The sequence below is a fragment of the Phocoena phocoena genome, chromosome 13 (genome assembly GCF_963924675.1).
Source record: "Phocoena phocoena chromosome 13, mPhoPho1.1, whole genome shotgun sequence".
Taxonomy (NCBI): Eukaryota; Metazoa; Chordata; class Mammalia; order Artiodactyla; family Phocoenidae; genus Phocoena; species Phocoena phocoena.
In genome coordinates this window covers 89,064,679-89,088,038 of record NC_089231.1, presented here as the reverse complement: position 1 = coordinate 89,088,038, position 23,360 = coordinate 89,064,679, and the positions used below count along the sequence as shown (strand labels likewise).

At 59.0% G+C, this 23,360-nt stretch overlaps 1 protein-coding gene across 2 annotated transcripts in view; it reads right to left on the bottom strand.

The window, feature by feature from the left end:
* Window positions 1-287: 287 nt before the first annotated feature.
* Window positions 288-23,360, bottom strand: part of ADGRD1 (adhesion G protein-coupled receptor D1) — a 139,752-nt gene continuing 116,679 nt past the window's right edge. For both annotated transcript variants that reach the window (XM_065889968.1, XM_065889969.1), the window contains 7 exons: window positions 21,110-21,176; window positions 18,685-18,751; window positions 9,012-9,103; window positions 4,408-4,534; window positions 3,117-3,158; window positions 1,718-1,810; window positions 288-383 (listed from right to left, as the gene is read on the bottom strand). In XM_065889968.1, the coding sequence (XP_065746040.1) occupies window positions 288-383; window positions 1,718-1,810; window positions 3,117-3,158; window positions 4,408-4,534; window positions 9,012-9,103; window positions 18,685-18,751; window positions 21,110-21,176 (584 nt within the window). The remainder of the gene's footprint in view (window positions 384-1,717; window positions 1,811-3,116; window positions 3,159-4,407; window positions 4,535-9,011; window positions 9,104-18,684; window positions 18,752-21,109; window positions 21,177-23,360) is intronic.

Genomic DNA, 23,360 nt, shown 5'->3' with positions numbered 1-23,360 from the left:
TCTGGGGCTCTGCAAACTTGCAGTGACAAAGGGGAGGGACCGCTGTGCTCCGGGGGGCCCGTCCCTCGCCGTGTATCAGGCTGCGGGCTCAGCGGTGGGCTCTGTCACAGGAGCAGGTCGCAGGAGAGGATGCTGTCACGGGGGGCGGAGGGGAGGGCCGTGACCCCCAGGTCCAGAGAGCGACGAGGAAAGGGTCCCAGTTGCGAAGGCAGAGCGATGCTTGCGTGTTGTCTGCAGCGGGTCCGGGGGTTCTGAGCGGCAGGCTGCCGGGTCCACGGCCCCTCTGCTCACACGGCGGACAGGTCCACGCGGTGCCCGGAGTGGCTGCTCTTGTCCCAAGGGGTGAGCTTGGTGGAGCCTGTACCGGGCCGGGTCCCGTTCATCTGCAGGCCACACAGAGGATGGAGAAATGGAGACTGCTCTGAGACGAGAGACCCAAGTCCCACAGGAGCGCTGAGAGCAAAGCCTTGTGCCGGAAAGTTGCCTGGGGGCGGCCCCACGGCTCCCCAGAGAAATGAGGACCCAGAGGGCGCAGTTCTCTCCACCTTCTCTGCACAGGCTCCCCTGCCTCACGGCTCCCAGGTTCTGGGGTGCACTCACCCAGGCAGTCACTCATTCATCAATCTGCCGTTCACTCATTCACTCATTCACGCCTCTTTTCAGCCGTTTGTTCACGTACTCCTTCGACACTGATTTATCGAGCAGGCTGGGCACTGGGGCCTGTTCTAGGCGCTGGGGTCACACCAGTGAACAAAGGCGACCAGACCCTTGCCCCCGGGAAGCTCGCGTTCCAATGGGGGAGGCAGACGACGGCCATGAAGCAGATGAATAAAGCAAACCACCGCCAAGGGTGGCAGGCACAGGACGCTGGAGTGCGGTGGGAGCACCTTTGTTCAGTGCCGTCCAGGAGGGACTTCCCGAGGATGGGACCCCTGAGCGAGGGCCTAGCTGACAGGTGGGAGGCTGCAGTGCAGTGAGAACCCAGGATATCGCCTGCTCCAGGCTGCCCGGGGGCCCTGCCTGGGGGTCTGCAGGGCGGGGGGATGAGGGACCACTTCCCACAGGAGGAAGGTGAACCAAGCCCAGCGCTGGGAGGTGAGCGGCTTGTTCAGACCCCTGACCATCCAGACCCAATTTCTCAGGCACCTGTAGGGGGAGGAGACCTGATGTAGAGGCCGGGCTGTGTCCAGTGACTTCTGTGCCTCTTATAGGACACCCTCAGCATGTCCAGTGTCTGCCCCCCCCCCCCCCGGTCAATTGATCCTTCCATCCCACTAAGTCAACGTAAGAAGTACTGGCCCTGGGAAACGGGGCAGGAGAGAGGGCCAGGTGACTTCGTGAGGAGGGGGACCCTGTTGTGGGTGTGACATCAGCTCACACCGCCTGCAGTCCTATGTCAGGTGTGAAAAGCCCAGCCCCCGAGTCGAGCCTCCATCACCCCGATCTGGGCAGCCGTCCGCCCGACACTGATGGTGCAGGTGCTGGAGCTCGGGGAAGGAGTGAGCAGAGGGCCTGGGGCTCGGGCTGTAAGAGACGCAGCCTCAGGACCACGTGGTCCTCTGTAAGGCAGAGGCTGCACCCAGCTTAGTGAAGCAAGTCCCGGCTGATGAGGACCGAGAACAAGAGGCCTGGGTCAGTGTGGAACGAGGACGGAAGGCACCCAGGGCAGGATCGGCCAGCGCAGGAGGGGCGTACACGAGACACCACATGCACTCACGATGTCCGAGTTGAAGGGCTTCAAGTTGGCCTGGCGGGTGGAGCTGCTCGTGAGGGACCAGACCTTGGTTTTATGCTTGAAAGCAGCTCTCACCTTCAAAGGCAGAATGAAAGGCTCATTAGAAGCAATTTCAGAAGTTGCAAAAGCAACAAGAGGTCATTCTAAAAGGTCCCGAGGAATTTGTGCTGCAGGGTGAGGACAGGACTCGGAGGCATCAGATCCAAACGGAGTCAGTGGTTCCGGAGCGGCGCTACGGACGTGTCACTGGTTCGTGTGGCAGATACAGGCTGTGCCCCCACGCCGTTCCCAGCCCTGCACGGGGAGAAAGCTGGACCCGGCCTGCCCTTTGACGACCTCACAGTGCTGGGTGGGGAGATGGGACACACTCGACGGTGAACGGCCTGGGGGCCGAGCGTGTGACCGGCACAGAAACCACACAAGGCAGTAAATGACGAAGCGCACGCGTGGGGCGGGGCCGCGTGTGGTGCCGAGGCTGCCGCCCCCTCCTCCCCCCTCTGCCACGTGGATCAGTCTCAGGCCCTGCTTGGGCTGCTACCTGGTCTTTGCAAACACGTGACCTCTCCTCCGCTGGCCGCCATCGTCCTGGGCGACTCACCCTGCCCGCCCCTCCCCCATCTCCTCCCTCCCCGCCTGACCTATCCTCGCGCAAACGGATGGACTCTCCCGGAAAAGCACAGAGGCGGGTCGTGCTTCTGCCCTGTTCTCAGTCACCGTTCCAGAGGCATTTCCCCAGGACCACAGCCTGGAAGGGACTCAAATGCCAAGGAACACAATGCCACCCCCACAATTCACAGGTAAAACTTCTCCCACGGACTACGGGTCCCGAGCGACAGGATCTAGAGCACCTTCCACCATCCCCACGGCCAAGTGCACGGCAGGTGCAATGCCCCAGACTGCACCAAGAGGAATGAGCCCACTCCAGGTACCCCAATGCCCCCGGAGGCCACATCATAAAAGTCCCCTCTCTAACCCCTGCAGTCAGGACTCCTCCTTACACCCCAGGCCAGCTTCCTGAATGCCTCTGGGGAGGATCTGCTGGGAGCACATCTGCATCTTACTCTCCCTAATGTGCCAGATGCCAAGCAAGGTCCTGGATCTCCAGCTCAGCTCTTCTACCCTGTCACCACCTCCCCTGGTCCCCCACACAGCCAGCAGTGCCCGTGTGACATCAGTGAAGGACGATGTGCGTATGTCGCTTAGCAACCGGGATGAGGGACGGAAAGCAGCCTCCCTGCACACAACCTGTCACCGACACCAAGGCTTATTCAGGGTTACATTCCCGGACGCCAGCCTGATGCGGCAACACTGTTCCCGCTCTCTGTGCCCTTTCAGAAATGAAAAACCAGCTTCATACTGCCACGAAGTGGAGCAGACATACCTCTGAGTTCAGGAGACAATGAAAAAGGAAGATGAAAAATCCCTGGGGAGGAAGGGGAGGAAAACACAGAATTAGAGCCACTTGCATTTTGTTACAAACACTTTCTGAGGGTTCTTTCCAATGCCACCTATGGGCTCTGAGAGTGACACTGGCACGGCTCGGTGTTGGGGAGCATGTGGGAGTGCGCTGTGATGCTGGACCCTACGGTCTGAAGTCCGTACGCGTGGAAGGGCATCCTGTGATCTAACCTAAGCGCAGGCAGCCGCCATGGCCAAGATACAAAGACGGGTGGACGCCCAGACAGGCTTAACCTCAGAGAGGAGCAAACACGCTGGGGCAGACAAATGGGAGGGCACGAGCGCGTCACCTAGCGCGAGTCCTGGTGTCCTCACCTGCAAACTGAGGATGACGGTCGCAGTGAGCACAGGCACAAGCTGAGGATATCCGCAGACGCCTAGAGACTCTGCCCGTGTGTCCGCACTAGACGAACACTTCACGTGAGTCACCTCACTTAGTGCTAACAAGCAGCCCCCGCAAAGTGGGTCCTGTCATTGTTCCCACGTTCCGGAAGGGGAAACTTTATGGGACACAGAGGATAAGTGAGGATCCCAGGACCTGGCGTGTGTAGGGCTGCGGCCAGGACAGCCGACCCCCTCTCGTTATAAACAGCCAGAAGGAAACTATGCACAGGGGCTTCTTACAAATTAGAAGCCTGACACCGTCACTGGCTGTGAAGACCCAGAAGCAGCAAGGACACCACGGTGAGGGCCGGGGTGGATTGAGCCTTTGGCTCGGTGGCATAGGCCGTGTATGGCCACGGGCGCCCGCCTCCACCCTTCCTCCGGGGGCTTGTGGCTCTGGGGACTCAGACTCTGGGCTCCCAAGTCTCTGGTTTCCAGGCTGTTACCCTTGCTGCCCTTCCATGCAGAGAGCAGATGAGAACTCAGAGCCCAAGGTATCCCCATCACCACCTCTCCACGCCTGGCTCCCTTGCAGGAGCTGCCCACGTGCTGACCGTCTTCCTTTCAGGCCTGGGTGCCCCTCCACAAATACCGTCCAGGAGGACGAGGCAGCCCTGCTGTGAATGGGGTCCTGCATAGCCCATTCGCTCAGAGACCCTGGTGCACGCCCCATCCATGCCTGTGTCCTCAGGCCTTGGGGACCCTCCACGCTAGGGGTCCACGAGGTGCGTGCGTGTGGAGGGGACGGAGCACAGGGTCTCCCTCCTGCCTCAGAGGCACCCTGCTCCACACGCCCACTCACAAAGCCGCTAGTCCCATCGGGCCCTCACCTGTAAGGAGTTGAGTACGGCAAACATGTACTGAAAGACCACAGCCTGGTTGTTGACAGCGAGCACGCCAAAGACCCACGAGGTTCCCAGGATGGGCAGCAGCACGGCCACAGCTTTCGCTGTCAACCTGCAAGAGGAACAGGGAGGGTGGGCAGGCAGGGCGGGCCCAGATGCGACGCTTCCAGTGGGAGCAGAAAAGGCCCTGCTGCGAGTGAGACCTGGTTCCTCCCTGCAGGAGGCCTTGGGTCAGGAGCTGACCCCCCCGACGCACAAGACAGGGTCCCTGCAAGGCCAGCTCTGGGCCAAGCAGACAGCTCTGCTTCTGCTGGACTGCAGCTGGCACTGGGCTTCCGGGAGCCAGCGCACCCTCTGGGCACACTCAGGCTGCCCACCCCAATCCAACTGGTGGCGATGCTGAGGGAAATGCTGATGCCAGGTGCCCACGGAGCAGAGCACAGCCGAGGAGACACACCCAGCGCCGGGGCACCTGCAGCCTCAGCCTTGAGGCTCTCCCGTGGAATGTGAGTTCCGAGAGGAGAAGGATCTGGGTCCCCCAGTGTCCGCAGAGCCCAGAACAGAGCTGGTGTGGAGGCAACGCCCCAGGGGCTGTCTGAGTCCTGGCCGCCTCTGATACGCGCTGCAAATCGTCGTACACTAACTGGGGCCTGGCTTACCCCGACTCAGACAGCTCAGCTCTCCACAGGGTGGTTTCTGCACGTAAGCGTGAGAGAGAAGTCCAGAGACGGATGGGTGCCATGCTGCCCAGCTAAGCAACCTGCAAGGCCCTGGTCCCTCGGCGCTGCAACCCGCACGGTCTCCCTCACTAGACGGTGAGCCCTCTGAAGGCTGCGCTCTGTATCTCTGCAGTCCCAAAGCCAGCATAGCACCAGGACCAGCGGGCAAGATGAGGAAGAGGCCACAGAATGGATGAAGGACGAGCCAACGGTGCTGCTCAGGGATCCAGCCCCCCAGGAGGAGGCGCAGGGGCCCTAAGGGGCCCCCTGGTCAGAAGCCCAAGGTCCCGGCATGGACAGCTCCTAGCAGCAAAGCCCTAGAAAACCAAAGATGTGCTCCCACACGGCATCTCTCAGGGAAGCTGCGGCTGCGTGTTTTCATAAAGTCAATACAGTTAAAATCAGACTCCTGAATCTGGGGAACAAAATATCATGAATGGTTTAGAGTCGATCTTTAGATCCTGGAAAATCCATCATTGAAAGAGCAGCTGCTGAGAAGTCGGTATCAATGTGTTACTTTTAAAGAGACGGTTCAGTTTTACTTCAAAAATGAAGCAATAAATGATAAAATCTTGGAGGAAACTCCTCTAGTTGAGGCTCTCTGAGGACTTGTTAACACAGCCAGAGCAGCCTTGTCAAAGGCAGAAGGAGCGGGGTCCCTGCAAGAGAGGAGGCCTGGGCAGGTGGGGGACGCCGTCTGGACGCATAAGACTCCCCGATGCCCACCCCCCTGCTCCCCGGGGGCCGGCATCCACCTGCCTCCCACCCCCAGGACCCGGATCTCACTTGGGAAAACTGAATGTTCTCTGCTGCTTTCTGGGGAGTCTGAAATCATGACCAATAAATAGAGGTGAGAAAGCAGGTGGAAGGCAGCCCTGTTAGGGCTCCTGAGGAAGCATCTCATCGCGTTAAGTCACTGAGCGCTGAGCTACTGGGCAGGAAGGAAAGGACTAGATTGAAACCAGGAGAGGGGGAGCCAGAAGTGTTCCGAGGAGGCTGTGCTGCGTCTTCCCGCCCGGCTCCCGGGGCTCCTGCTTCACCAGCCCAGGGAGGCGACGCTAGGAAGGGAGTGAGGCAGTGACCCAGGGTCCCGCTCGGCCACATGAAGAAGAGGCAGGGCAGGGAGCGTGCTGGGCGGGGAGAGTCGGGGGTCTGTCCAGAGGCACGAGCCAGACTCTCCAGGAGGTCGGTCCCGGGCGCCGGGTCACGTGCAGGACACAGGAGGGCACAGCGGCAGCGCCCCAGCCCTGCTTCTGCAGAGACGCGGAAACGCCCTCGCGATGCACGGCCCCTACCTCCCCCGTGTCAGCCTCCACTTGGGGACCGGGTCCCCACGGAGGACAGATGGGTCGTGGACTCAGCTGCCTTTCGGGGCCGCGGTGCGTGAAGGGGGGCGGGCAGAGACGGGGTCGCGGGTGTGGAGTGAGATCCGGGCTGCTCTGGGTGCCGCGAGGCCAGCGGTCCTGGGGGTGCCGGGTCAGGCGGGGCCCTGCGCACCGAGGGGAGGGCCTGGGGGCTGAGGTTGGGGTGAGGGAGGGTCAGGCTCCTTCCCAGCCAGGCCCCCGGGGCTGGGGGACTGGCGGCCTCACAGGGCAGCACTGCCTGTTCTCGCTGATGGACGAGGAAGGGAACTGACCCTGACCTAGGAGAATCTCGAAGGTTTCCAGGGACTGAAAAAGCCCGAGGGGGCCGGAGCCACTTGTCAGGTTAATTTACAGTGTCTGGAATTCATTACAGAATAATTGTCTTATCGATTTGCTGCTGACATGTTTACTGTTTTCCCTTTCAGATCGGAAGAGATATAGCGTAGATAAAGTAACTTACAGAATGTCAGCTGCCTAGGAACTGCACCCTGTTTCTATAGCAGCCCCTAAATTCCCTCTGAGGGGCCGCTGCCCCCACTTCCTGACCCAGTGGTTCGGGGGCGCTGACTGCACCCCACAGCCAGGATGGACCGTGTGACTCAGGCCAGGGTTAACTGGTGATGTCCATCCACTGGGACTGATTTGTGGATGGGCACGCGGTCTGGTCTGAGTCTCGGTCTCCAGGCTCAGGACCTCTGATTACTGGGGAAAGAGACACACTTTCCCATGGACTTGAACCTCCTGTTGCAGCCATTTGGTCACCAGGAGGCAGAGTCCGTCTCAGCGTGAAGCCGACAGAGGGCGTGGAGCTGAGAAGTGCGGGAGGAGCTGGGCCCTGGCGGTATTATTTGATGCACTGGACCAAGCCGTTCTAGACTCATTCCTGGACTTATGGTTGCCTGTGTCGATAGGTACACCTTGTGCTTTAGCCAGTTTGTGTTGGGTTTTCTGTCACTTGCAATTGGCAGAGCCCCGACGATGGGGTGGAGAAACCCCAGAAGGCAGTGAGTGTGTGGGTGGAATGCCCCCCATTCAGAGACACCTGCTCCTTCGGAGGATGAGCCAGCCCCAGAGCAGGTCAGGAAGTTCCACCCTCCTCAGGACAACCTGTAAGACGGCTGCCATCACCCTCGCCGCGCAGACGAGGAAATCAGGGCGTTGAGGGGTTGAATAGCTCACAAGGTCCCAGCAGATGGTAGGACTGAGGCAGGACTGACCCAGGCAGGGCGGTCAGGCTCCAGAAGCCTCCTCTGGACCCCACCGCCAGCTCCTCTCACCCTAGGGGCGGACCAGTCTCTGAGAGAACATCTAATAGACCCCAGACCCCACCGCCAGCTCCTCTCACCCTAGGGGCGGACCAGTCTGTGGGAGAACATCTAATAGACCCCGGACCCCACCGCCAGCTCCTCTCACCCTAGGGGTGGACCAGTCTCTGAGAGAACATCTAATAGACCCCAGACCCCACCGCCAGCTCCTCTCACCCTAGGGGTGGACCAGTCTCTGAGAGAACATCTAATAGACCCCGGACCCCACCGCCAGCTCCTCTCACCCTAGGGGTGGACCAGTCTCTGAGAGAACATCTAATAGACCCCGGACCCCACCGCCAGCTCCTCTCACCCTAGGGGCGGACCAGTCTGTGGGAGAACATCTAATAGACCCCAGACCCCACCGCCAGCTCCTCTCACCCTAGGGGTGGACCAGTCTCTGAGAGAACATCTAATAGACCCCGGACCCCACCGCCAGCTCCTCTCACCCTAGGGGTGGACCAGTCTCTGAGAGAACATCTAATAGACCCCGGACCCCACCGCCAGCTCCTCTCACCCTAGGGGCGGACCAGTCTGTGGGAGAACATCTAATAGACCCCAGACCCCACCGCCAGCTCCTCTCACCCTAGGGGTGGACCAGTCTCTGAGAGAACATCTAATAGACCCCGGACCCCACCGCCAGCTCCTCTCACCCTAGGGGTGGACCAGTCTCTGAGAGAACATCTAATAGACCCCGGACCCCACCGCCAGCTCCTCTCACCCTAGGGGCGGACCAGTCTGTGGGAGAACATCTAATAGACCCCGGACCCCACCGCCAGCTCCTCTCACCCTAGGGGCAGACCAGTCTGTGGGAGAACATCTAATAGACCCCGGACCCCACCGCCAGCTCCTCTCACCCTAGGGGTGGACCAGTCTGTGGGAGAACATCTAATAGACCCCGGACCCCACCGCCAGCTCCTCTCACCCTAGGGGTGGACCAGTCTGTGGGAGAACATCTAATAGACCCCGGACCCCACCGCCAGCTCCTCTCACCCTAGGGGCGGACCAGTCTGTGGGAGAACATCTAATAGACCCCCTTCTTTCACAAATGGGGGCAGCGAGCTGGTGCTGGTCACAGAGACCGATGAGGACGCACGTCATGAGGACCCCGGGCAAGCCCAAGGGTGTGACCCGCCCTCCTGCCACCCGTGAGCATCCTGTGTGGGCAGGGGGCATGGCTGACAGCCCAGGGTGCCGCTTACTTGAAGGCGCTGGGATCTCCGTGTATCTTGTAGTTGTCGGCGCTGATCTGTGAAATGACCCTGGTCACCGCGATGAGGATACCCATGTTGACCTGCGTGAGGAGAACGGGAGACGAGGTGAGGGCCGGAGCCACACCGCGAGGCATCCGAGTCCACCTGGCCCACTCCCCAGCCAGGCTTCCCAGGAAAAACAGACGGCGTCTCTGGGAGAAATCGAAGCCGCGTCCCTGAACTTTTACTTGCACAGGTCACCTGCAAGATCGCCTTCTGGGAGCCCACATCTGTGCTCCCGAGAAAAGACGGCCAAACACCCCAGGCCGAGTCCCCAGGAGCACACCGAAGAAAGCATTCCTCCGCTCGCCACCAGGGCCAGGAGGCTGTGAACCTCGGAACCAGACAGAGCTGCTTCCAGCCTCCTTTCACCATGTGCTCCCTGGCTGTGGCCCTGGGTAACGTACTGAAGTCCTCCGAACCTCAGTTTTTCCACTTAATGAGACAGAGTAGGAACGCCCACGATGCAATCTGAGTGCCGGAGCACAGCCTGGCTCTCACCTCCTGCCCACACCCCAGGCCCACGGCTGTGCGTCCACAGAGGCCACAGCATGGGATTCTTCGTCTTCAGCCCGACGCTTCCTCCTTGTTAGGGAGGGGCTGGGGGCTGGGAGGCTCCCCTTGGGGGCTGGGGGCTGGGAGGCTCCCCTTGGGGGTCTGGGGGCTGGAAAGCTCCCCTTGGGGGCTGGGGGCCGGCCGGGGCTGTGAGGGTCTCTGGCAGAGGCTCTGGCACAAAGTGTCCCCTCCCGCGGGCAGCTCTCCAGGGTCCTGAACAGGAGCCTGACCAGGCAGGTGACAGCAGGGGAAGTGAGGCCCCGCCATGTCCTTCCGCTACAGGGTCCACAGCTGGATTCGGGGCTGTGCTGTGACGGGACCTCTCCCTTGTATCTGAAAACTTCTGAGGTCATTTACAGAGTCGGTGAGGAGTCCCGCTTCCAGCCACATGTGAACCTTCAGGCCTGAGCACAGGCAAGGACAAAGGCGTTCCTGGCAGGCCACACAGGGAAAGTGGCCCTCCCCACACAAGACCTGGGCCACAGCAGAGCGTCCCCGTCTCTGAAGGGGACTCAGGCCCCTCCTGCCCCGGCCGGACACGCCGCACACATATCTGCGTTCCTGGCCTGAACGCCCTCGTTAGAGGTCTCCTTCTGGGGGCCCAGCCTGAGGCTTTTCCAAAGCATCTCTGCTGATACCCCTTATCTCAGGGGCCTTGCAGACACTTCTCCGCGAGCTGCCTCAGTACCCAGCTCCCAGGTCCAAGGCTCAGCAGCAGCCTCTCCCTCAGAACCCGCTCAGCAGCGAGGCACCCCTGCCCGCGCGGCTCCGCGGGAGGGGGTGCTGGGAAGCTGGCACCCCTGCCCGCGCGGCTCCGCGGGAGGGGGTGCTGGGAAGCTGGCACCCCTGCCCGCGCGGCTCCGCGGGAGGGGGTGCTGGGAAGCTGGCACCCCTGCCCGCGCGGCTCCGCGGGAGGGGGTGCTGGGAAGCTGGCACCCCTGCCCGCGCGGCTCCGCGGGAGGGGGTGCTGGGAAGCTGGCACCCCTGCCCGCGCGGCTCCGCGGGAGGGGGTGCTGGGAAGCTGGCACCCCTGCCCGCGCGGCTCCGCGGGAGGGGGTGCTGGGAAGCTGGCACCCCTGCCCGCGCGGCTCCGCGGGGGGGGGTGCTGGGAAGCTGGCACCCCTGCCCGCGCGGCTCCGCGGGAGGGGGTGCTGGGAAGCTGGCACCCCTGCCCGTGCGGCTCCGCGGGAGGGGGTACTGGGAAGCTGGCACCTCTGCCCGTTTAGCCCCTTGCTTATACCATCACTGTAAGTGAGTAAAGCTTTCATCATTAGTCTTTAGAGCAAACACAGAACAGATGCTGTCAGTGGGGCCCCTGTCTTCGCTGACCATCTCCGCACCCGGCAGCTTGGCTTCTGACAGGCTGCCTCGTTGGCCCCGTTTTCTCGCCTGTAAAGTGAGGGTGACGCTGGAGGTCTTCCGAAGTCAGGGCACACAGGAGAAGCCAGCAGATGGGAACACCAGTGCCCTCCAGGCCTCCCCGGCCTGCACTGGCTGACCGGGTTAGCACCACAGGAAGGCCTCACTCCGCAGACAAGAAAGGGGTGGGCCAGCACAGACGTCAGGCTGCTGGTGTGACAACGCAGGGACTTTGCCATTCAAGCGGCTCAGTGACCGAAGCCAGGGGACTAACTGGTTGGCGCTTTAAGCATGGGGATGTCTATTCCAGACGCCGAGGTCCAGTGAAGTCTGCGAATAGCTTGCTCTGAGGTCACACAGGCGCTGCACCCGCGCGCCCAGAAGGAAGCCCGTCCTCGCCTCCAGTGACAATAGCTGCGTCACGGACCTGGGAAGCAGGGCCCGAGTGGCCAATCAGAAGCCACAGTCCCTGCTGCTCTCACCAAGATTCAGCGATTTTTCGTGATTAAAGGCTTTTCAGCCTGTGGTTCATTTCTAGAGTTCTGAAATGTTTGGGTTTTTTCCACGTATAATTCTCCCAGTAGCTTCTTTGTATTCTAGGGGGAGAACATTTACTGAGGTCCTCCGTGTGCCATCCTGTAAGTCCTGCCTCTTTCGCTTTGGGAATTTATATCCTGGGTTCCTCACCCGCTGGCCAAAGCTGAAGCCTTGTTTGTAACCATAAAAGACTGGAAACACCTGAATTGTTCCCAACAGGGACCAGGTTTGGGGGCTACCGTGGGCAGCCTACTGTGTGGATGCATCACGGACCAAGGCGGCTCTTCCTGTGCAGATAAAGCCAGAGGTCCAGCACACACTGTGTGTGCGGAAAAGGCACAGAATGAGGTGAATATATATTTATATTTGCCTATATCTTCAGAGCATCCCTAGGATACACAAGAAGTTAGCATCAGGGGTTGTCTGTTTTGGGGGCGGGTGGAAACCAGGGACTTAAGAGAGACACGTGGGCAGAGACTGCTCAGATGTATACATTACTAAGCTTTGCTTTCAAATTTTTAACCATGTGTGTTAATGTTCAAAAATCAAATTGCTTAATTACACTACAAAAGGGAAATAACATCAATCCTTTTTCCTGTGACTGTCTCAGTTATGACCTTGGGCTCAGGAGGAAAACAGGCTTAACTGTGAAGTGTCCCAATAATTCAGGGAAGGGGATGGAGAAGCCACAGAGCCTGGAACCCGGGAGACGGATGCCAGGCAGCCTCTGGGGAGGAGCCTGAACACCGCACGTGACCCCAGAGGTCTCATCACAACCACCTCCCCCTTTGCTGGCCGGAGGCTGACCCGGGATTCTGCCCTAGACCTCTCAGGCGTGACGCCAGACGATTCACACTGCTGTTCCCAGACGCTGTGATGTGGCCACTGAATGGATATCAGATTACAACTGTTTCGCAGACATAGGAATGCTACAAGTGATGAATTCGATTTCAGGTCTTTTGTCATTTCTTGGCCTCTGTACTTAAGACCCAGAAGGAAGCGTTTCAATAATGTTTAAGCTGCCCACGTGATTGGCTGTTACAATTCGTCGTCATGCCCATGTCTCCGAAGCTTTTGCTGGGATTTATTTATTTCCCCTCTCCCTCTTTCAGCCGGGGGCCTGTCTGATTTCATTTGGCGTGCGCGCTCCCCCCCCCCCGCCCCCGCGTTGGTAAGACAATCACGTTGGCCACGGCAGCACGAGAGAAGGTGCTGGCTAACCTCCGAGCCTACATTAATGCACAATTAAGTGGGAGACAGCAGCTGAGGGTGCAACAAATCTGGCGTTTCATGAAAATACAAACCAGAAGCGGGCCTGGCCCCTCAACTCCATTTCGCTCGCCCTGGCTTGTGCCTGGTGCAAACTGGGAAAGGCCCTGGGGTGAGGCGTTTGTAACGTGAACGTGGGGTATTTCATCAACTAAGTACCTCCGCGTTAGAACAGCCAACAAGCTACTTCTGACAGATGTCAAACCAATAATCCACAGGCCGCGTTTCAGCAAAAAAAAAAAAAAAGGAGGGGAGGGGTGGAGGGAGGACACACTCAAGACCATGGGGATTTTTGCTGGGGGGAGGGAACGGCTGGGCAGGGCTCTGGGGTCGGGACCACGCTCTGTCTCTTGATTGGACTCAGGGCCACTTAGGTATTTGTGAAAAATCATTGGGATGTGTACCACGATCTCACAGTGAAAGGTTATACATGCAGACACACATAAAGACAGAGTAAACGCTTCATGTGTATCTATACCTGTTTCTATGTCCATATGGGTATTTATGGTTCTGTATCTTTATGTCTGTAACTATCATTATAATTGTTCCCATGTCCGTACCTGTTCTTAGGAATTGGTAACTGGATCTGTATCTATGTATCTTTATTTCTGTACCTGTATTTGTAGAGTCACACAACTAGCTTGGCTTCTGCCCAGGTGAGAGGAGGATTTTAAAACTCTAGACTCTTTCTCTTCCCGGACTTGGAGGTCTTTTTCCCGGGTGGCGCCAGCACGGAACAAGCCCCCTGGGGGGGCTCAGGCTAAGGTGGCCCCTGTGGCCCATGGCGTCCCTGCTTCTGTAAGACCTGCCTGCCCCGTGGGCACTTCTGCACTCAGCCTCACTGGAGTCGCCCAGGAAATGGCATCCATGTCCCTTCACAATCGGGGAGAACCGTTTGTGAAGGGACAGGTGGTGGGTGCATATTTGGCAGTGGGGTGACAGGTAAGCTGAGAACCGGAAGGGGCCCGGTTCTGCCCTTTCCCTCCCGGCACTGGGCCCACCAGGCGCCACAGTGACAGTCCCGTCCCACAGGTTCCTGGCCCCCCGGGACCAACCTCACCGGGACACAGCGAAACCGCGCACCCCAACACGAACATGCACCTTTCCAAAGTGTTCTAGTTTAAAATGATGCTCGTGGCGTGTGGGTGTTTTTAAATGGATGGGATGTGCAAGCAAGTACCCCCGGACACAAACCCCTCTCTGGAGAACGCCATCCCGTGTGCATCCATCCAGACATTTCTTTCCCACGGGCATGCTCACGTGGACATGTGCCCGAACAGAGCTTTGCACAAGTTACACAAAGGGGCCGGGCCCTACGTGTGATGCTGAAACCTGCTGTCTTCGGAGCACCTCTGGGAACAATGGGGCACGACTCAACATGGCACAACCCAGGGTCCTCAGAGGAAATGAGAAACACGGGACACTTCCGCCCCCGGCCAGCCTGAGCCCTGACAGTCGGAGAGGCTGGGTCTCAGGACCCCTCTGCCGCATCCCCTGGCCTGGGGTCTGCATGCTTTTTCTCTCAAGGTCCAGGGAGCAAACATTTTTGGCTTTTCAGGCCTCCCAGTCTCGACTGTAACAGCTAAACCCAACGGCTGCAGCGTGACAGCCGCCACAGTTTGTAAATAAGTGCCCGGCACCTGCGCGGGATTTACCACACGAGCCGCAGTCAGCTGACCCTGCACTTGACCGTTTTCAGCGGACATTCCCTCCCCCCAGCCCAGGGCTCTCCAACTTCCCACAGCCCACCTCGGACTGCAAGCCAGCACCACACCGGAATCACCGGGAGCTCTGAAAGGTCCATTAGACCCAGAACCTCCCAGGTGGGGCTCAGGCAGGAACCGTTCCCAAGCTCCCCAGGGACTCCATTAGTAACAAGTGTGAGAACTGCAGTCCTCGCAGGTGCACGGCTGATGTCAAGGAGGGGGCTGGGGCGGGGCAGAGGTAACGCCCCCTCTGGAAGAACAGCAGGGCTCCAGCGAGCCCGGAGGACATGGGATGCGGGGACCCTGCTGCTGGACCCCTCGCTGTGGTGGGTGGTAGGGAAGGATCCAGGCAGGGCCGCCTCGGATCCCCCGCCGTCACTGACCAAAGTCAGAGGAAACAGCTCAGCCGGGGAGTCTGGGAGGGGGCGATGCTGCCGGGCCCTGCAGACCTGGGGGGTTAAGTCAGCACAGAGAGACAGCAGGGCGAGGCCTTCCACACTCACTTACTCCCCTTCCACCCCTGCCACTGCCCGCTCTCTGACCAGGAGGGTTGAACCGGCGGGGGGACTGGAGTCGGGTCTGAGCCCGAGCCTCCGTCTGGGTGACAGGCGAGTGGTCCTCCCGGACCCCAGGGGCCGGAAGGGAGGGCGCCCCGGGGTCGCTCACGGGAGCCTCTGTCACCCTGTGAAAGGCCGGGCGGGAAAGTGACTGCAGATGGCCCTCACGCAGCCCTGGGACAGGGCACAGCCTGGAGGGAGAGCTCAGGGACGTGTCACCGCGACAACGCGCCACCTCCCGCAGCTGAAAGCAGTTGATGGAAGGACCCGGGCCTGGACTCAGAGCTCGGGGTTAGCGCCAAGGACGGACGCCCTGAGACCACAGTCCTTCCTGGAGGAGGTCTCCTTTACGGAACTGCTGTGCCATCGCCCTGGACTGGCAAAGACTGCAGTCCCCCTTCCCGCACAGAGGTGACACAGCGTGTGATTCTAACCGTCTGTGACGGACAGAGAAGGAAACATCCCAAGCACCACAAGGGAGCCAGCAACCGGAGAGACAGCCAGGGCTCACGGGGTGCTGGGGACCCCAGCTCCTGTGACACAGAAGGGCTGAGGGCAGAGGGACAGCCTCAGGGACCCTGCGGCCAGTGCTGCCGACAGGAGTGTGGCCTGTGGGGGACGGAGCACCGTGCACCCACTGCCCTGCGCGAGGGATCGGAGGGTGCACTCCTGGCCCCAGTCTCCTCCCTCCCTCTGAGCCTGGTCTGTTTCCATCCGGACCGGCCCCCCGGGGACACTGAGAACAGGAGGGGAGTGGCATGGGAGGGGCACCCAGCTGACGCCCGCAAGGCCCCCGTCTCCCTGTCGCCCACCCCTCCCACCAGGGCCCTGCACGGACCCTACAGAGAGCCCGGTGGGCCCACGAGCCCTGCAGAGCTGGGAGCACAGCCCCGCCTCTCCTCTGGCACAGAGGCCCGGGGGCTGGGGCCACGGGGACCCAGGAGGCTCGCAGAGCCAGCACGTCAGGGAGGGAATGCCCCCGTCTCCCGCTTGTCCCCGTGGCCGTGGACACGCCTGAGCACACGTCACCCGGCAGGGGACCGGCATGGAGGGGAGCGGAGTCAACGCAGCCTGAAGGGGGGCAGGGGGGACGTGTGTGGGGCTGGAGCCACCGCCCTCCCTCGTGTCCCGAACAGACGACGACAACACGATGATGCCCCAACTCCGCCCTTCTGGAAACCCTCTACCAAGGAGATGCTGCTGCACCTCTGTATGGCCTGAGAATGTCTGAGTGGAATTTTAATTAAGGAGGAAAAAGCCACATCTTTAGGCGTCTTCCCTTGGATACGTTTTTAATTAACCACCAGGGCCCACGGCTTCAGTCAGTGCCACCGAATTTGATACATAGTCAAAAGAAGCTTTCAAATCAGCCATTGGGGAAGGGAGCAGGGGGGTGAGTGAAAGGAGGGCTGGCTTCACAGTATTTAGGAAAGATCCACATGGAGGGGATGCAGGAGCGGTGGGCTCCAGGGCCATCCACAGACCCTCTCCAAATAAGTCCATCCTCCAGCAGCCATCCTCGGTGACACAGAACGTTGGATCTGCCCTTAGGACTGGGGGGGCAGTTCGTGTGCCACCACAGCCGGGACACCCGGTTGGGGGGGTGACGGATGAGGACACCAAAGGCTCAAGTGTCTCTGGCTGGAGTCCCTTCCCTCACCTTCAGTACCAGGCTCACCTGGGGGCTCAACACCCTTCAAAGGCAGCACCCTCAGAGGCAGTGAGCATGGCCTGGCTCCCACCCATGCGTGGAGAGCATGTTCTAGGGTCCCAGCCAAGGGTGTGGAGAGTGTGTTTTGTGGATTTGCACAAGGTGGGCAGGAGGGGTGGGGGGTGCCCTGATGTCAGCCCCCAACACCTGTGGGGAGAGATGCCCAGACTGGGACAGCATGGCGATGCCTCACCTCTGACCAGACCCCAGACAGGCTCAGCACCCAGGTACTGGCAACCCCCTCTCCCAGGGTGAGATCCCCACCTCTAGCCCCGAGAGTTCAGGGGGATATAATAATAAACCCTGCCCCTGGATAGTCACGTGATTTGGGCCTGACCAATCGTCTGCCTCCACCCCAGCCTCAGTGATTGGCTCTGGAACAGACACCTGACCCATGGGAGCCAATCAGAATCTGCCCTGGGACTTCTGCTGGGACTGCTGGGAACAGTGCCTCCCTCCTTACCCTGAACTGCAGAGCTGGAGGATGTGTCAGGGTACCAGCTCCATCATGTCCCTCCCCCCCCAGGAAAGCCTGCCTGAGATGGAGCCAGCAAGGAGGCAATGGGACCATGGGGTGAGTAGGAGATACCTGTGGACATCACTGAGTGCCTGGAACCAGCCATGCCTGATTCCCCTGTTTCCCAGGGCTGAGCCTTTTCTACTCAAGGGCACTCAAGCTGGTTTACTAGCACCTGGGGAGAAGGGGGAGGAGAGAGAACAAAAGGAAGAGAGCGAGTGGAAGGATGTGGGGGAGGAGAGGAAGGGGACACCTAAACTAGTACAGTTACCATCACGGGCCAGGATTTTCTCATTCTACTTATTCCCTGCACCTTAATTTGCCCCTCTGTAATAACAGAAATTACCATCTCTCCAAGCAGCTAATTTAGGGGCAAGTGAGAGAGAAATTTAATGTAAAAACACATTCAGATCTTAAAAAAAAAATGCTCTATAAATTTGAGCTTTATTATTAACGTTAAATAACATCATGGGAAACCAAGTATAAGGATCCAGGGTTAGAGCTGTGGCCCAGGCCTGGCCAATCAAGACGTTCCAGTCCTTTGGCCAATCAGAGCATTTCATTCTTCTGGCCACAGTGAGGGCTGGCCAATCAGAACATTCTGCTCCTCTGGCCTCAGCGAGGGGCCCATGGTGGACAGAGTTCCAAGCCAGGCCCATCAGAAATGATGAAAACCGATCCCAGGATTTGGTGGGACGTGTCGGTAGGACAATAACGAGAACAACAAAGGAGGGTTTTTTGCCCCATGGCGGTTATTGTAATTCTGTGTGGTCCTAGACTTTCTTAGCAGCATCTGGGGCAACCTATCTAAGAATGGAGCAAACTGATAGGCAAACAAAGCTGAGAAGTGGGGCGCCAGGACCACGTGGAGACGGCCTCGTCTGAACCCCAGATGCACAGCCACGGCAAACGTTCCTGCCTGTGAGCTTAGAGACCCCCATTTCTGTCACCCTCTCTGAGTAGGTCCCTCATTATCACAGGGATTCTGTTGCGTGTGGCTCTCGGGAGGCTCTGACGAAAACGCCCTAACAGAGCCCTGGATCCTGCATCTCCTTGACCACGGAGATGTGCATGTGAGGAAGTCATGGAAGAGCATCGGGAAAGAAATGAACCAGTTGGGTCTGCACTGCCCCTCCTGGACACACACCCACACCTGCTGCTTCAGCATGAAGAGCCCCGAGGGCCTTAAACAGATCTGCATTAAACCTGAAAACCTGCCCAACCTTCCTGAGTATCAGTGGGGAAAGGAGGCTCTGGGTCACACCCCCATGAGGGGCTGTAACAAGACCCATGCTGCCCCAGCTTAGGACGTGCTCTCAGGTGGCCCAGCTGCACCTCTACAAAGCCCAGGGCTTCCTCCACTCCGGCCCCTCCCCAGCCCAGCTCCGCGCCCACACGGCAGAAGACGTACCACGATGATGAACAGAGCAGGAGCTACGAAGGCCCAGATGGCACCATTCCCGAGCGACAGCCAGCAACTGTGGAAGGGGGCAGAGGGTTACTCCAGGGCATCATCCCACGTCCCAGGGGCCCTGCGTCCAGGACAGTACAGGGACACCGTGGGGCGCAGTCACAATGACATTGTTAACCCCTACAAATGTGTCTGTATCCTGTCCATGACCTCATGCCTCCCGCTCTTGGGAAGAATGTTCCAGGTCTGTAGACTGGCTCGGGGAAAAGGCTTTTACAGGTCACCTGGTTAGTGAAAAAATTCGCAGTCTCTGAAGAGTCCGCCAAAATTCAAAGGAGGTTTGAATTTTATTACGAGAAATAAATCAGTGGGCTTTTGCCAGGGGCCGGCTTCCTTCCAGGGCATTTCAAATACTGACTTCACTAGTGTCTGCTTGCAGGGATTCAAGGAGTGAGGAGGCATCACGTGACGCTGTCATCAGTGCCATCCCCCGGCCCCGCTCCACAACCGAGAAGAAAGGTCCCAGTGGATCCCAGCCACAGCTCTGATTTCCAGGGAAGCCTCATCTGGGAAGTAGGGTCCAGTATGAGGATACGAAAGTGCTCCTGGCTTACGAGACACGATTCCAGGAACTCAGGCAGGACTACCATCTTCCTCTCCAGAGCATCAGAACCGCCAAGAGCCCGGGGTCCCTGAGACACGTCACCTCCCTGGATCTGGGGGCAGCCCCGGGGGCCTGGCACACCCACCAGGGTCTGGTGAGGCGCACGGTGCATCCTCACGGACGCAGGACGTGGACGTCCCTGCGGGGCCGCCTGGACACTCACTCACACATGCTCACCCAGCGCAGCCCCCTGACAGCACAGCACCGCCCCCCGTAACCCCACGGCGCCCCTGAGGCAGGCACTGTGATGACCCCACCCTGCACAGGAGGAAGCTGAGGTCCAGGGACGTTCGGGGACCCGAGTCCATGCCTGCGCCCTGCCCTGCTGCCCGCGTCCTCCCCCGAGACCTCCTGGACCAGGAGACACGAAATGCCCCAGACAGGTGACAGCGCCTGTAAGAGGCTCGTTCCCGTCTGGAACCCAGAGCCTGGAGAAAAGAGCCTCCCGTCTGAGGACGCGGCACTTAACATGGAAACACACGGCGAGTCTGGTGGTCCCTCTGCAAAGGGGCAGCTCCAACCCAGGCTCCCTGGGAGGGTGGGGATTCTGCAAGAGGAAGCTCGTGCTTTCCACCATTTTCGTGCAGAAGGTTAAGTGGGTGAGGACCTTCAGATCCCCGATCCTCCCCAGACACTCAGGGAGCTTCGGGACCTTTGCTGGGGCTGCCTCGCTCTCGGGCACATGAGTGGGTGAGAGGCTGACATCACAAACAGACCGTGGAGCTGAGACGCACCGTGGGCGGCCCAGCATCTGCGCTCCCAGATGGAAAGACACGGAACAAGTGCCACTGAGATGTGTCTGAGGAGAAGTTTCTTCTTTTAATTAGTGCCTTGGCTTCGGATACACGCAGGCTTGCAAGGAATGGGCCAGAACAATGGATGTTTAATCGTTCTTACTTCCGTATGGACTCAGAGAGCGCTTTCCTTAAGTGCTTCATCTTCAGGAAATTGTTGCCCTAAAGTAGAAAAAGCCAGGTTCCTCCCGGTTTAGCAGCTCAGCTGAGAAATTATCTCAGGCTGAAGCCGGAACAATGTTGAACTCCCTCCCTCTCCTCTTAAAATCTCTCCGTGGCATTGTCACTCAGTGGTTCTTCAGCTTGGCTGAGGAGAGGGGCAGCTCCCTAAAGACAGATGACCTAAAGCCTTTTTCTCTTTGGGAGGAAAGGAATTCAAATTTCTGGAAGGTGAACACCTGACCTGGTTGCACAGTCCCAACCCAGCCTCTTCCTGATTCAACTAGCTGCAGTTTCAAAATAGCGGCATGAGGTCTGGCACATACACAGTCCCGTCTGCGGCTGCCCCAGCGATGAGAACGCCCCCTTGCGGGTGCACATCAGACTACACTTATTCACACAGTCACGTATTCACTCGGCTGTAATTTAACGGGACTTCTTATGTACGAGGCACTTGCTGACCACCCCAAGAAAGGGTCAGCATAAAACAGGGCTCCACAGGCGACCAGGCTGTGTGTCCAGGACAGCCACATGGATGAAAAGTTCCCATCTGAGACTCATCCGGGCCACCCAGTGCAGGAGGCACTCTGACCCCCTCGATGCTACTTCCAAGGTGGGACGAAGCCCAGAGCACCGCCGGGGGTGTTTCTCACTCTGTCAGGCCTTTTTTACTGCCAGGGCTGGAGGATACCAGCCTTGGACAGACCCCTCCCCGAGAAGAACACAGCAAGACAAGGAGCCATGGGGACCCTCACCGTGCCCCTCCCCACGGGAGTCCTGCCCACACAGGGATCACCCCTTCACTTACTTCTTACTTGTTCCGTAACTGTCCATGGCAAAGACTACTGAAATGATACAGATCAGAAGAGGAAAACCTGCAGAAAGTGAGAGCAGGAAATTTTATTAGCTTTGCTCCAGTCTCCTCTGACACGTTCATTCATTTATTCATTTATACCTGACGTGTACAAAGAAATGTGCGCTAAGTGTTGAGGACACAGAACAGCCCCTAGGCTCCAGGAATTTAGAGTCTAAACAAAGAGATAACTAACACGCGCGCGCACACACACACACACACACACACACACACACACACACGCATTTTAGGGCAGATCTGTTATGAATCTGATTCTGTATCTGAAAACAACGCCCTTCCGGCTGCTGGAAAAGCAGCATATGCCCAGGCCTCTGTCCGATCAGCTCCCTGAGCACAGCCTCTCCCTCTGCTCCCCTGCAGGGAAGGGAGGGGGGTGAAGAGACAGCAAAGGGTCCCTTTCCACCCACTGGCCCTCCCCTCCAGAGGGTGGCCAGGAGAAAGGGCTCCTGACCAGGACACTGCATTTTGCAGATTGCTAGGATAAAAGGGGGCAGGGGAAGATACATTAGCACAGGCGGCTCCTGTGCCCCTCTGGCCGAGCCTGCCCAGCCCGTGGGAGATCTGCTCCAGGACCCAGAGGGAAGCCTGCTCCCGGCTCCAGGCCTGGGCGCCTCAAGGCCTCAGCCCTCCTGCGACCTCTGGTGGCTTGGTCAGCTCCACACCGGCCCTCTGAGGATCAGTGTTAAATGATCTCCTTGAAAAGGAGTCTCTGGAGAGTGGTCCTGTCTCTGAAACACTTTGTCTTGATGTCAAAATAGTCTGACCACATCACAGGACATCTGGACAAGACAGTCGCCGGGCCCTCAAAGGAGACCAGCGAGCAGCCTCTGGGGAGAGGTGGACAGGCCAGGGGACAGGAGGGGACGCACCTCTCACTGCTGACCCGCCGTCACACTCGGGTTTTCTACCCGCGTGCACGACCTCATGGAAGCCAGAGCGTTTCTCGGTGTCGGAGCCTCTGGCTGTGGCCTCCTGCCCTGATGGACTCAGAGTCACAGGAGACAAGGGGGACGCCGAGGATCTGGCCCGTACCTGCCGCCCACTCACTTGGGGCCTCGGTTTCCTCAGACGTTGCAGGGAACCCCGCTGCCTGGCTCTCTTGGGAGGATCACATGGGCCCTGAGATGGTGAGGGGCCCTGGGGACATCGGGCACCAAGACTCCCCCTCGTCCCATCTTCCCAAGGAAGCTCAAGCCTTGGGGTGTGGGAGGAGTGGGCACTGTGTGAACTCTGGGTCCACAGGACAGCCCAGCAGGTGCACACGGGACCCTGCAGAGTCCCCAGGGCCCCGTCCGGGGGTGTTGTGGAAGGTGCAGTAAGAACCCGAGGTGCCTGGAAGGACGGATTTTCAAACTCAGTGGTTGAGGCTTCACTTTGAGTCAACACCACGTCCCCCTCCCCGGATCGTGGCCATGGTGGGGGCCCAAGTCAGGGGCTGGCATTTCTTTGCTGCCCAAAGTTAAACGGAGGAGGTGAAGATTCTTTTTCTGCCTGCATAACTGACACGTTTCTCCTACGATCCCCAAAGCAACGCTGACACTCAGAGGACAGGCCACAGGGCAGTGACTGGAAGGGTCTGAGAAGAAGGTGGGCCCTGCCCTCTGCTTTCTCTGAAACGCGCTGCAGGGGCCGCAGCACCGTGTTCTATTCCCAGGATCCCCCAGGAGAGCTGTGCAGCCTCAGGGAACCAGCTGAGCCTCTCTGGGCCGCCATGTTCTCACTCTGGAAACGGAGGTGACAGCACGTCCCATCAGGCTGTGGTGAGGATCACACGCGCTGCGGCCATGGACGTGATAAAGGATGCGCTGATGTATGAAGCCCGTCTCTGTATAATTATCTCCACTCTTATTAACTAGCTCTGATGCCTCTTCCACTGTTGCTATCGTCTGAAATTCACGCCCCATAACCCATGCAGACACTTGACCTGCTTCCGCAGGTTGGGGTTCCTCTGGTCCTGTCCTATGGACGTTGACTTTGTGGCGCTCAAGAAGTGCTCTCTTTGGAAAGTGGTGACCTTTCAGAGGGACCACACTGGCGCTTCCCTGGCTGCTGCCCCTAAGATCCAGGGAAGGAGGGAGGGGCGATGTGAGGGGCAGCCATAAGGAGCATTGCTGTGAAATATTAACCCAGAGAGGAGGGATGATATGAAACCCAACCCAGGGGCGCAGATGCCTCGACAGAAAAG